The following is a 12,293-nucleotide window of genomic DNA, read 5'->3' as shown; positions in this document are numbered from 1 at the left end:
AATTTCAGTAAAAGCCACCTTGTACTTGTGTTATGAGACATTGAAAACAGATGTTCCTGATCTATCCTCTCTAGACCATAGTCATCTTTTTTCTAAAGTCAACAGTCCTAGTCTTTTCATTCTCTCATCATAGGAGGTTTTTTCCCAGGTCCGTGATCATTTTCATTGCCTCTTTCTGAACCTCTCTAATTCTGCAGTAATCTTTTTAAGATAGGATGACCAGTACCTCACCATTGATATTATGTAAATATTATAGTGATTGCTGTATTATTCTCCATCCCATTACTTATACAGCCTAATATCATGTTTGCTTTTTGGACTTCAGCTGCTCATTGAGCTGTCTACAGTGACACTCAGGTCCCTTTCCTGAGTTAATAGTTAATTTAGAGTCCTATCAAAAGTATGAGTAGTTTAATTTTTTCCATTCATTGTGCATTACTTTGCATTTGTCAACACTGAATTTCATTCATCATCACATTGCCCATTCATCTGGCTCGTTTCGGTCTTTCTGAAGTTCCTCTCAGTCTTCTCTGGTCCTGTCTAACCTAAATAACTTTTTGTCGTCTTCCTCATTGCTCACCCCTTTCCAGGTCATTGTTAAATGTTGAATAACATGGGACCTAGTACAGAACCTTCAGGCATCTGCTATCGACTTTTTGTCATGTGGAAAACTCACATTTCTTCTTCGAGTGCTTGCTCATATCCATTCCATTAGGTGTGTGCGCGCCGCGTGCACGATCGTCGGAAGATTTTTACCCTAGCAACACCGGCGGGTCGGCTGTGGAGCCCCCTAGAGTGGCGCCTTCATGGCGCTGAATATATACCCCAGCCGACCCGGCGCCCCCTCAGTTCCTTCTTACCGCCCCTGACGGTCGTTGGAACTGTGGAGCGCTGCTTAGCTGTTCTCCACTTTCCCTAGCTTTCTTGTTGTATCATAGTTGTAGTTATAGTTATAGTCTTAGAGTTTGTTGTAAGTTAGTTAAGTAGTTTTAAAGTTGTTCTAAATAGTCCAGGGGGTTAAGGGGGTCGTCTCCCCCCTTTTCTCCCCCGGCCGCGGGGCCGGGCTCATGCCCAACGCTCCCGGCTTCAAGCTGTGCGCCTCCTGCGCTAAACCTATGCCCACGAGCGACCCGCACGAATCTTGTCTGAAGTGCCTGGGAGAGTCACACCAGACAGACAAGTGTAAAATCTGTAAGGCCTTTCGTCCGAGAACGAAGAAGGAGCGGGACTTTCGGCTCAGGCAACTTCTGATGGAGGCGGCTCTTAGCCCGGACGCTCCTTCCACGAGCAAGGCCCCGGCACCTAGCACCTCGGTGCGCAGTGCCCCGGCGGCACCGGCTGCGACGACCACGCGAGTGGCGTCAGACAAGCCTCCCCGGCACCGGACCTCGTCGGCACCGCAGACACAGCAAGTGCCTCGGCGCCGGTCCTTATCCCCAGGGCATAAAAAAGCCCATAAGACGGGGACATTAGTGCCGAAGACGCCAGCTCCCCCAGTGTCGGGGGTAGAGCCGCGTCCACCGGTGGAGCAACGGAAACAGTTGCCTCCGGCACCGTCGACTCCGGCGCCGAGGCCGTTGAGTCCGGTGCAAATAGCGTCTCCCCCCAGGCCGGCGGTGATACAGTGCCTCCCGTCGACTCCAGAGACCTTCGCGGCGGCGAGAGACTTAATAGCTCTCACGGAGCCGGCACCGCCTCAGCCACCGGCACCGACTGCACCGTTGACTCGCCCGGTCCAGTCGAGGGGGAAACCTGCTTTGATGCGCCCACCATCACAAGGGCTGGAACCTCGGCACCGGTCCAGGTCCCGAAGCAGGTCCCCACGCCGCTCGCAGTCCCGGCGCCGAATATCGTCTCGGCACCGGTCGTACTCGCGGCCAAGATCTACTTCGCGGCACCGTTCTACGTCTCGGCACCGCTATGATCGTCGGCACCGATCAACGTCGAGACGTAGTTCTCGGCACCGCTACGGTCGGCGCTCGACGTCGAGGGGTCGCTCCCGGCACCGGGCATACTCCAGGTCCTCGTCGAGGTCCAGATCTGACTCCCGGCACCGACGAGGTCATCGGCACCGGTCGCGGTCCCGGCACCGATCGCCGGCACCGCGCAGAGATAGATCATCTCCGGACCGGCACCGTGCGGCACCGCAGCCCACCGGGATGGTTTCATCTCTCTCGGCACCGCCATGGCCGTCTAGATCGGTGTCCCGCTCCTCGGAGGACTTGTCGAGATCGGCATACCCCCCTCAAGGGCGCGCCGATGAACAAAATTTCGGCCACTGGCAGGAGATGGCAGAGGACCAATCTCATGGACCATCTCACTGGTCGTTTTGGACCCCGTGGGCATACCACCAAGAACAAGGGGCTCCAATACCATCGACCTCTCGCTCGGGTCACTCGGTTAGAAGGGCCCCAGAATCCACCATCTCTCGGCCTCCGCCAGGAGGCATGGAGGCTTCGGTGTCCACGCCACCCGACACCAGGGACCCAAGTGCAGGTGATGCCCCGGCCCAAGAGCAAAGGGATCAGGACCCCCCCTTGGATCCGGTACCACCGGAGGCATCCTCTTCCTCCTCTCCGGACGAGGCAGTGGCGGGCACTTCATGTACGGGTCCCCCTCCGATAGATCTTCGGGCTCACCAGGATCTCCTGCGTAGGATGGCCCGTAATATGGACCTGCAGGCGGAGGAGATAGTGGAGGTGCACGACCCGATCGTGAACATCCTTGGAGCAGATGTCCCATCGAGGGTGGCGTTACCTCTGATCCGCACGATCCAATCGAATGCGGATACGATATGGCAAACTCCTGCCTCCATTCCACCCACAGCGAGAGGGGTGGAAAGAAAATACTTTGTCCCCTCTAAGGACTATGGGTACTTGTACACCCACCCCCAACCGTGCTCACTGGTGGTGGAATCAGTGAATGCACGAGAGCGCCACGGCCAGCAGGCTGCAGCGCCTAAATCAAAAGAGGCTAAGCGGCTCGACCTGTTTGGCCGTAAGGTCTACTCAGCCGGAGGGCTACAACTGAGAGCGGCGAACCAACAGGCGTTACTGAGCCGCTACAATTTCAACTCCTGGAACTCTATGGGGAAGTTTAAGGAGTTGATTCCCCAAGAGTCCAGGGAAGAGTTTGGAGCCATGGTAGAGGAGGGCAAGAAGGTGGCTCGGACCTCCTTGCAGGCCTCCTTGGACATTGCAGACTCAGCGGCGAGGACCCTGGCTTCGGGCATCGCTATGCGCAGGATCTCCTGGCTTCAGGTTTCGGGTTTGCCTCCGGAGCTGCAGCAAACCCTACAAGATCTGCCTTTTGAGGGGCATGGATTGTTCTCGGATAAGACGGACTCCCGCCTGCAGAGCCTCAAGGACTCGAGAACAATCATGCGCTCCCTGGGGATGCATGTTGTGGGCCCCCAGCGCAGGCCATTTAGGCCGCAACCTCAGCGCTTCTACCCCCCCCCGCCTCGTCAGAGACAAGACTCGGCCCGGAGGCGAGGGCGAGGTGGTAGAAGAAGGTGGACCGGCCCTCAACCCGGCCAGAACCGGGGGCCACCTCGACCACCTTCAGGCCCCAGGCAGAACTTTTGAAGGTGCGGTCGAGGACGGCGCCCCAGTCATCCCCCAGGATCCAGCCCCCTCCTTTCGGGATCGCCTCTCCCACTTCCACCGTGCTTGGTCCCTTATAACTTCGGACCGTTGGGTCCTCCGCACGGTGGAGAGGGGATACGCTATCCAGTTTTCTTCTATCCCCCCCTCCTCCCCCCCTTCCCCGTCCCTCTTCAGGGACCCTTCTCACGAGCAACTTCTTATACAGGAAGTTTCTACGCTCCTCGCTATGGGGGCCATAGAGGAGGTTCCAGTGGAATTAAGGGGCAGGGGATTCTACTCCCGTTATTTCCTCATCCCCAAGTCCAAAGGAGGTCTGCGACCCATCTTGGACTTGCGCGGACTCAACAAATTCGTAGTAAAGTTGAAGTTCCGCATGGTCTCTCTGGGGGCCATTATCCCTTCCCTCGATCCTGGAGACTGGTTTGCCGCCCTCGACATGAAAGACGCATACTTTCACATTGCTATTTTCCCGCCTCACAGACGCTTCCTCCGATTCGTGGTAAACAGGGTGCACTACCAATTTGCAGTCCTTCCCTTCGGACTATCTTCGGCCCCACGGGTCTTCACGAAATGTATGGCTGTCGTGGCAGCGTACCTTCGTCGGCAAGGGATACAGGTGTTCCCGTACCTAGACGACTGGCTGGTACGCGGTCGCACCAAGGAACAAGTTCGCGATCACGTCCACATAATAGTGCGCACATTCAACAAGTTGGGTATCCTACTCAACAAGGACAAATCCACTCTAGAACCTACCCAGAGAATAGAATTCATCGGTGCGGTTCTAGACTCCAGACGCGCACAAGCCATCCTGCCAGACAATCGCTTTTGCACCATCACGAGCCTCATACAGGGACTCAAGGCCTTCCCAACTACCACGGTGAGGTCGTGCCTTACCCTCCTGGGTCACATGGCTTCATGCACGTACGTAACCAGGCATGCCAGACTTCGGCTTCGCCCACTCCAGACCTGGGTGTCATCAATATACCGCCCACATCGGGACAGCCTGAATATGGTGGTCACAATCCCGAACTCGGTCCTGACCTCCCTCACATGGTGGCTAGATCACAATGTGGTTTGCGAGGGGATGCCGTTTCACGCCCCACAACCCTCTCTGCACCTGGTCACAGACGCTTCATCTCTGGGTTGGGGCGCCCATCTCAACGAGCACCATACCCAGGGCCTGTGGACTGCACCTCAGCTAGCCCTGCACATCAATGTTCGGGAACTGATGGCGGTGCGCCTGGCGTGCCAGGCATTTCTCAATCTCCTACGTGGCCGCTGTGTGTTAGTTCTCACCGACAACACCACGGCCATGTTTTACATCAACAAGCAGGGAGGAGCACGTTCGTCAATTCTATGCCAAGAGGCCATTCGCCTGTGGGACTTCTGCATCGCCCACTCAATCCATCTCACGGCATCGTTCCTCCCTGGAGTCCAGAATACTCTGGCGGACCGGCTCAGCAGGTCCTTTCAAACGCACGAGTGGTCTATCCGTCCGGACATTATACATTCCGTCTTCCAGAAGTGGGGGTTTCCCCACATAGACCTGTTTGCATCTCGAGACAACAGGAAGTGCCACGTGTTCTGCTCCCTGCAAGGTCGAGCTCCGGGCTCCCTCTCGGATGCGTTTCTCCTTCCCTGGAAAGACCACCTGTTTTATGCCTTCCCTCCGTTTCCTCTGGTCCACAAGGTACTGCTCAAATTGCGCAGAGACCAGGCACAGGTAATTCTGATCGCTCCAGCGTGGCCGAGACAACATTGGTACACCACGCTGTTGGAACTCTCGGTTCGGACACCGATCCCGCTTCCGTTGTATCCGGATCTCATCACGCAGAACCACGGCCGGCTGCGTCACCCCGACCTGCAATCACTCCACCTCACGGCGTGGCTGCTCCATGGTTCACCCAGGCAGAGCAACAGTGTTCTCACTCTGTCCAACAGATTCTGCTGAGCAGTAGGAAGCCCTCAACACGGACCACATACTTGGCCAAGTGGAAGCGGTTCTCCTGTTGGTGCGAACAGCGAGCCACGTCCCCGTTGCACGCACCTATCCCTCTCATTTTGGAATATCTCCTATCCCTAAAACAGCAAGGGTTGGCGATATCTTCAATTAAAGTTCACCTGGCCGCTATATCGGCCTTCCATCCAGGGGAACTCGCGTCCTCGGTATTCTCTAACCCGATGGTCGTTAGATTCCTCAAGGGCTTAGACCGGACGTACCCACAACAACGTCAGCCCGTTCCGACGTGGGACCTCAACCTGGTTCTCTCCAAGCTCACAGGTCCTCCATTCGAGCCACTGGCCACCTGTTCACTTCTGTACCTGTCCTGGAAGACAGCCTTCCTCGTAGCCATCACCTCAGCAAGGCGCGTTTCTGAACTCAGGGCGCTTACATCCGAGCCCCCTTACACAGTTTTCCACAAGGATAAAGTGCAGCTTCGTCCACATCCTGCCTTTCTCCCTAAGGTGGTTTCTCCTTTTCATATCAACCAGGATATATTTCTCCCGGTCTTTCATCCTAAACCACATGCTACTCGCCAGGATCAACGTTTGCATTCTCTGGACGTACGCAGGGCCCTGGCTTTCTATATTGACCGCACAAGGCACTTTAGAAAGACGACGCAACTCTTCGTTGCAGTGGCCGACCGAATGAAAGGCTCACCGGTCTCCTCACAACGCCTATCCTCCTGGATTACGTCTTGCATCCGGACTTGCTATGACCTGGCAGGTGTCTCAGCACCGCACCTCACCGCCCACTCCACGAGGGCCCAAGCTTCCTCGACGGCTTTCCTGGCGCAAGTTCCGATACAGGACATTTGTAGAGCTGCGGTTTGGTCGTCAGTCCACACATTTACAGAACACTATGCACTAGTGCAGCAGTCCAGGGACGATGCTGCCTTCGGATCAGCAGTTTTGCACACAGCAATGTCTCACTCCGACCCCACCACCTGAGTTGGGCTTGGGAGTCACCTAATGGAATGGATATGAGCAAGCACTCGAAGAAGAAAAGACGGTTACTCACCGTTGTAACTGTTGTTCTTCGAGATGTGTTGCTCATATCCATTCCAAACCCGCCCTCCGTCCCCACTGTCGGAGTAGCCGGCAAGAAGGAACTGAGGGGGCGCCGGGTCGGCTGGGGTATATATTCAGCGCCATGAAGGCGCCACTCTAGGGGGCTCCACAGCCGACCCGCCGGTGTTGCTAGGGTAAAAATCTTCCGACGATCGTGCACGCGGCGCGCACACACCTAATGGAATGGATATGAGCAACACATCTCGAAGAACAACAGTTACAACGGTGAGTAACCGTCTTTTATTCCTATTCTGTTTTCTCTGCCCTAGCCATGTTAATGCTTGTCGTCCTCTTGCTCCATGAACGTTTAGTTTTTTTTAGTAGCCTCTTGTGCAGGGACCTTGTAAAAGCATATTTGGACACCTAAATAAATTGTCAGCCAGTTCTCCTTTATGACTTGTCTATTGATGTGTTCAGAGAATGCTAAGAGATTGGAGAGGCACTATTTTCCTTTGCAGAAACTGCTGATTAGACCCTATCATATCATGATATTTCACATATTTTGTTCTATTTTTAATTTTCAAGCAGTTTGCCAGTTACACCTGTGAGGTCTACTGCTCTAGAGTTCTGTGGATCACCCCTAGAACTTTTTTTAAAAATTGGTACATTTACTACCCTCCACTCCTCAGAGCTGTGGCTGTTAAAAGAGATTGCATAGTGTTGTTAGCTCAGCCACTTCATAGTAAATACCACCAGAACTCTTGAATATATAACCTCTGAGTCTGGTGAGTTATTGCTTAAGGGGATTAAATCTATGTAAAAGTAGATTTTCAAATTAAAGATGTTAAAGTGGACTGAGCTAAGATTAGCAAAGGGAGTTAAATGTACTGTAGCTAAAGAATTCATATTTTACACTTCGTTTCTTTCATCCCAAATTATAAATGCAAAACTTGAGTTTAAAGTATCCTCTGTTCCTATGTCAAGTGACCTTTTTCCACATTACATGTAAACTTCTGTTTTTTTTACAGTACTCTGATCTACAAATTTGGAAGAACAGAAGAGTTATGGGGATAATATAATCAAAGTTAGCATTAATTCCATACCCTTTATAGTGTATTCAGTATCTAGACATCTTTGTTTTGTTTGTTTTTACATTTTGCCAAATACTCAGATGTTGCATTAAATATTTTTGTTAATGTTCTTTTGCTTTCTCTAAATTGAATGAACTATGAGATTTTCAAAAATGGTTTGACAGTTTTCTGTAATTAGTTCCCTTTTTTCATAGGACAGATTTGTGAATATGTACATTATATGGCTGTGTATGTATATATCTTAAAGCAAATGTTAAGTTTTTTTATTTCTGAAGTCTTTATTTCTGCTCTCATACATGAAGTTGCAACACCATGTAGGATCTGATCCTGCAAACCCTCACACATGTGAGACAAACTTCAATTGAACTACTCAAGCAAGGAAGACTTTGCAGGATCAAGCCCAAACTGTATCAAATCAACTATTACTTTTATGCACTGGTGGGTTATAGCTGATTTTACAAGCTATGCAGCAATGCCTAGTTGGATACCTCAAAGTAGAAGTGAGTCCTTCAAAGTGTCTCAGCTAAACTTCTGGATAGCTAAGAGGAAAAAATCTTGATTAGATACTGGGCTCAGAGTGAGATTTTAAGAAGCATTTTATATAAAGGTTTGAAAAAGTCAAATACAGAATAGCTTTTGAACTATTTTTAAAAGGTGAAGACTTTTTAACAAGGTCCCATAATAAAGGGACAATTTGAGTGACCAGTTTTATTTTTAATCCTGTCATAATTATAGCACAAACACAATTTAATGACATGATTCTTGTAAAATGAAACACTCATGTCTAGTGTTCAGTAACTTATTACCATTAGCTATATTTACCATTACATTCAAGAAAAACCTAAATTCATCTGAAACTGATATATTTGAGTATGACGAATACATGAAAGACATTAACTTTTTAAAGTTACATTAATGCAGCTTTTCTTCGGGGATCATTTTGCTGATGAAATATGTGGCAGGATGACTTTCTCATTTTTATGAAAAAATTTTTCATGTATATTTCTTAGATCTAATGAGCACACACTTAGGAAAGAATTGAGTTGAAATGGTTCCATTATTATTGGAGTCCAGTGTGTTCTAACTGGAGAAGACAAAAAGGGAGAATTTGATGTTTTTATATCTGTACATGTTCTACAGTTTTGGTTACACGTTTGACATCCTTCTCTTATCAGTTCTACCTATATCTAAAACATTTAGCATAATGTTCATTTAGCATTCTCACTCCCAGCTTTTATAATTTTTTTCCACATACCATAAGCTTGCTCCACAAATAGTATTAACATAACTTTGACAGCGTGAAAAATATTCCATGTGTATGGCAACTAATTTTCCTGCTAATTTGATTTCCTGCCATCCCACTCCTTTCTGGGGATCTTTCTAGTGGGCATATTATGAAGCAAATGCCATAGCTGAGTTGTGCCATTGCCTTGACTGTTACTTCCGACCTGATTTGTCTACCAAACTGCAAGTTCATTCTGAATCGGTTACATTTGATGATGTTAAACTGTGTGAATTGTACATAGCTTATATTTGCTCACTTATAACTTCACTGAAATACAATAAAGGCTTCCGAATGAGACTAATCTCTTGTTTGTACAGATCTTACATAAAAATTGCCAAACACCACTATACATTATTTAAAAATGTAGTATCCTGTTTCATGACTGAAAAGTAAGTATGGCAGAGTGACTTTGCACAAGTCAGCCAATATTAAAACAAGTTATTTTCCAGACCTCTTGGCTTCAAGCTTATCAGACCACGTAGTTGTAGCATGCCAGAACTGAAGCCTTCCATGAGCTGTGGCTATAGCTGGTGATTTTCTTGCAAAGTGAAAACATCCAGCCTATTAATGCTTTTGTATGGTATCCTTTTAAATTCTCAATTATATTTCATCTGCAAGACAGTGCGATTAGCTCCACTTATGTGCCACTTTGAACATTCTATGTGCATCCTAGCTTGTGGGGCACAGAAGGGAATGTTGCCCTGATCCTGCTGAAGCTCAGGTTCCCACCTGGGGCAGTGCTGTCTTGAATACAGCTGTGACTGCTGCTACCTCCAGGCAGCAACTGGAGCTTAGGAAGAAGGAGCACCAGCAATGGAGGGGCCTAAATAAAAGCCAGCTATGTTGTGTAGCTGTTTCTAACGCCACTAATGTTCTCTTGCTTTTAGGTTTAGCCCTCTCCCACCAGTGGGTGATCTCCTTTACTTCTTTCCACACTCCCATATCACAGGAGCAGCCCTGCAGTGGGAGTATCAAGATGAATGCATCCCTCCTTTACATACCATCCTCACTAGGGCTTTTAGCCTCATAATTCTAAGCATTATAAGACTGGTTTAAAAGGTCACTGGATTAGCTTGTTTTTTGTTTGTTTGGGGTTTTTTTGCTTTTTTTTTTAAGATTGATGAAGAGAGGTAAAGAGTGGTATCCCCTAGGAGTCTGCACTGGCTGGGATGAGTGTTGTTCAACATATTCATAAAGGATCTGGAAAAGGGTAGATATTGAAGTGGCAAAATTACTCAGTATAGTTAGTGCAAAGTATAGCGGGAAGAGTTAAAAAGGGATCTCACTAAACTGGGTGACTGGGCAACAAAAGGGCAGATGAAATTCAATATTGATAAATGCAAAGTAATGCACAGTGGAAGTCATAATCCCAACTACAGTACACATACAAAATGTTGGCTTGGAATTAGCTGTTACCACTCAAGAAGGAGATCTTGGGAGTCTCTGTGGATAAGTTACAGAGAATCCACCATTTACCCTAGTTTAAACCTTCAAGTGACGCATGCCGCAGACGGTGAAAACCTGCAGTCATTCTGCCAATTTGAGCCAAGGGAAAATTCCTTCCTGCCCCGAAATATGGTGATCAGTTAAACCCTAAGCATCTGGGCAAGACCGACCAACCCCTGGGAAAGAATTCTCTGTAGTAACTCAGAGCCCTCCCCATCTAGTGTCCCATCACTGGCTGTTAGAGATCAGCTACATGCCATTGTAGGCAGTCTCCTCATACCATCCCCTCCATAAACTTACCAAGTTCAGTCTTGAAGCCATATAATTTTTTTGCTCTCACTGTTCCCCTTGGAAGACTGTTTTTAAAGACAATGCAGGATACACCAGTCAAAACTGGTAGCCCCAGGGCTGACCTACCCTCTGTTTCTGTAACATTTGGTATATGCTTAGAAACTGACTGTTAAGGCTGTACAACCCCCTCCTGTGGACACAATTCTATCATTATAAAGTGCCTTTATACCAGTAACAGAAATAAGCTATCCTGCTATAGACATCTTATATTGATAAAATTGTGCCCAGAGGAGGGGGCTGTACTGCTTTAACTGCCAGCTTCTAAACATATACAAAGTACTACAAAAAAACATGTGCCCATCCCCAGGGCTGACCTAATGGAGATAGTCTACAGCTTGATTGAACTGTTTTGACTATAGATTCTACCATATTATAAAAACGGTGTAGAGAAGCCCCTCGCAGGGGGAATAGATACCGATCTACCCTTCACTTGAGAGAAGACCAGCAGCTTAATACCATCTACTCCCAGGTACATGCCCACTGATCTGACAGACTGATGTGTCTTTACGGCAGCTTCAGAAAACAATTGGAGAAGTAACTTATTTCAGAGGTGATGGGAGGGTTCCTGTGTGTGAAACGCTTCAAGGTTCTCGGATGAAGTGTGGCACTGTGGAAATGCAGTGTTGTCGAGCTTCAGTACATTTCCTCATTTAATCCATCACACTTTGACGTGCCCTTTCTCTAGCTTACCAACCTAAACTGTTCTTCTACTCCTTTTCCCCGCTCCTGGTTGCAGGGGAAGGTAGGCAGGCTGCAGAGTAAATCCTGAGAATTACAGAAACATTTGGTAGTAAGGAGGTGGTGCAAAACAGGTTTCACTTGGACAACCCCGTCTACCACCCAAAACCTGGCTGAGCAGTCTCCATGCTTTTAAATAGCTAGTTGTCAGGTATTATCCCCCAAGAAACTGGCCATTAGTTTAATATTTAACATGATTTTAGCATTCTCTCTCTCTTTCAGGTGGCTGTACTACATTTTAGTAGAAGAGGGAAACTTGTGTACAGCTTGGCTGTTCCATAATACTCCAAGTTCACTGTGGCATGGGCATGGTACTGGACAGCTGTCTGTATCCATTCCTTGTCTTTATACTTAGATTGTAAGCTCCTCAGGGTTGGATTCATCTGTTTTTGTATAGCACATACCTTCATGGGGTCCTGGTCCATGACTGGTGGTTCCAGGGCACTCTGGTAATACAAATAGTGGTTCAGCAAGACTGCTGATTGAAATTAAAAGCTGAGGAAATCAGAGCAATGAACCAAACAGCATATCACTAAACAACATTAACAAAACCATGTAACTTACATTATGCTTATCAGTCAGTTTCATCTTCACCTTGTCATATTCTCCTTTCATTACAACTGTCCTCTGCACTGGCTTCCCATAGAATTTCAAAGCAAGTTCAAGATCTCAGTCCTTATCCTCAAAGTGCTTCATAGCCTGCGCCCACAATATACAAGACCACTGAAAGCTCTGAGACAAAGATCTTGGACAACTATGTTC

The 12,293-nt window shown here is 48.4% G+C and overlaps 1 protein-coding gene and 1 long non-coding RNA gene across 4 annotated transcripts in view; one reads left to right on the top strand and one right to left on the bottom strand.

The window, feature by feature from the left end:
• Positions 1-9,293, top strand: part of TMEM50B (transmembrane protein 50B) — a 53,114-nt gene extending 43,821 nt beyond the window's left edge. For all 3 annotated transcript variants that reach the window (XM_065589836.1, XM_005283929.5, XM_042855779.2), the window contains one exon: positions 7,649-9,293. In XM_065589836.1, coding sequence (XP_065445908.1) covers positions 7,649-7,694 — 46 coding nt within the window. In that variant the 3' untranslated portion in view covers positions 7,695-9,293. The remainder of the gene's footprint in view (positions 1-7,648) is intronic.
• LOC135982581 (uncharacterized) lies at positions 8,389-12,039 on the bottom strand. The gene is made up of 2 exons (XR_010599996.1): positions 11,936-12,039; positions 8,389-11,558 (listed from the first exon to the last, which is right to left on the bottom strand). It is a non-coding gene; the product is annotated as an uncharacterized LOC135982581 (long non-coding RNA).
• Between the last annotated feature and the right edge of the window lie 254 nt (positions 12,040-12,293).

The sequence above is a fragment of the Chrysemys picta genome, chromosome 1, assembly GCF_011386835.1.
Source record: "Chrysemys picta bellii isolate R12L10 chromosome 1, ASM1138683v2, whole genome shotgun sequence".
Classification (NCBI taxonomy): Eukaryota; Metazoa; Chordata; order Testudines; family Emydidae; genus Chrysemys; species Chrysemys picta.
Note: the sequence above shows the minus strand (reverse complement) of the source record. Positions and strands in the feature narration are given on the sequence as shown.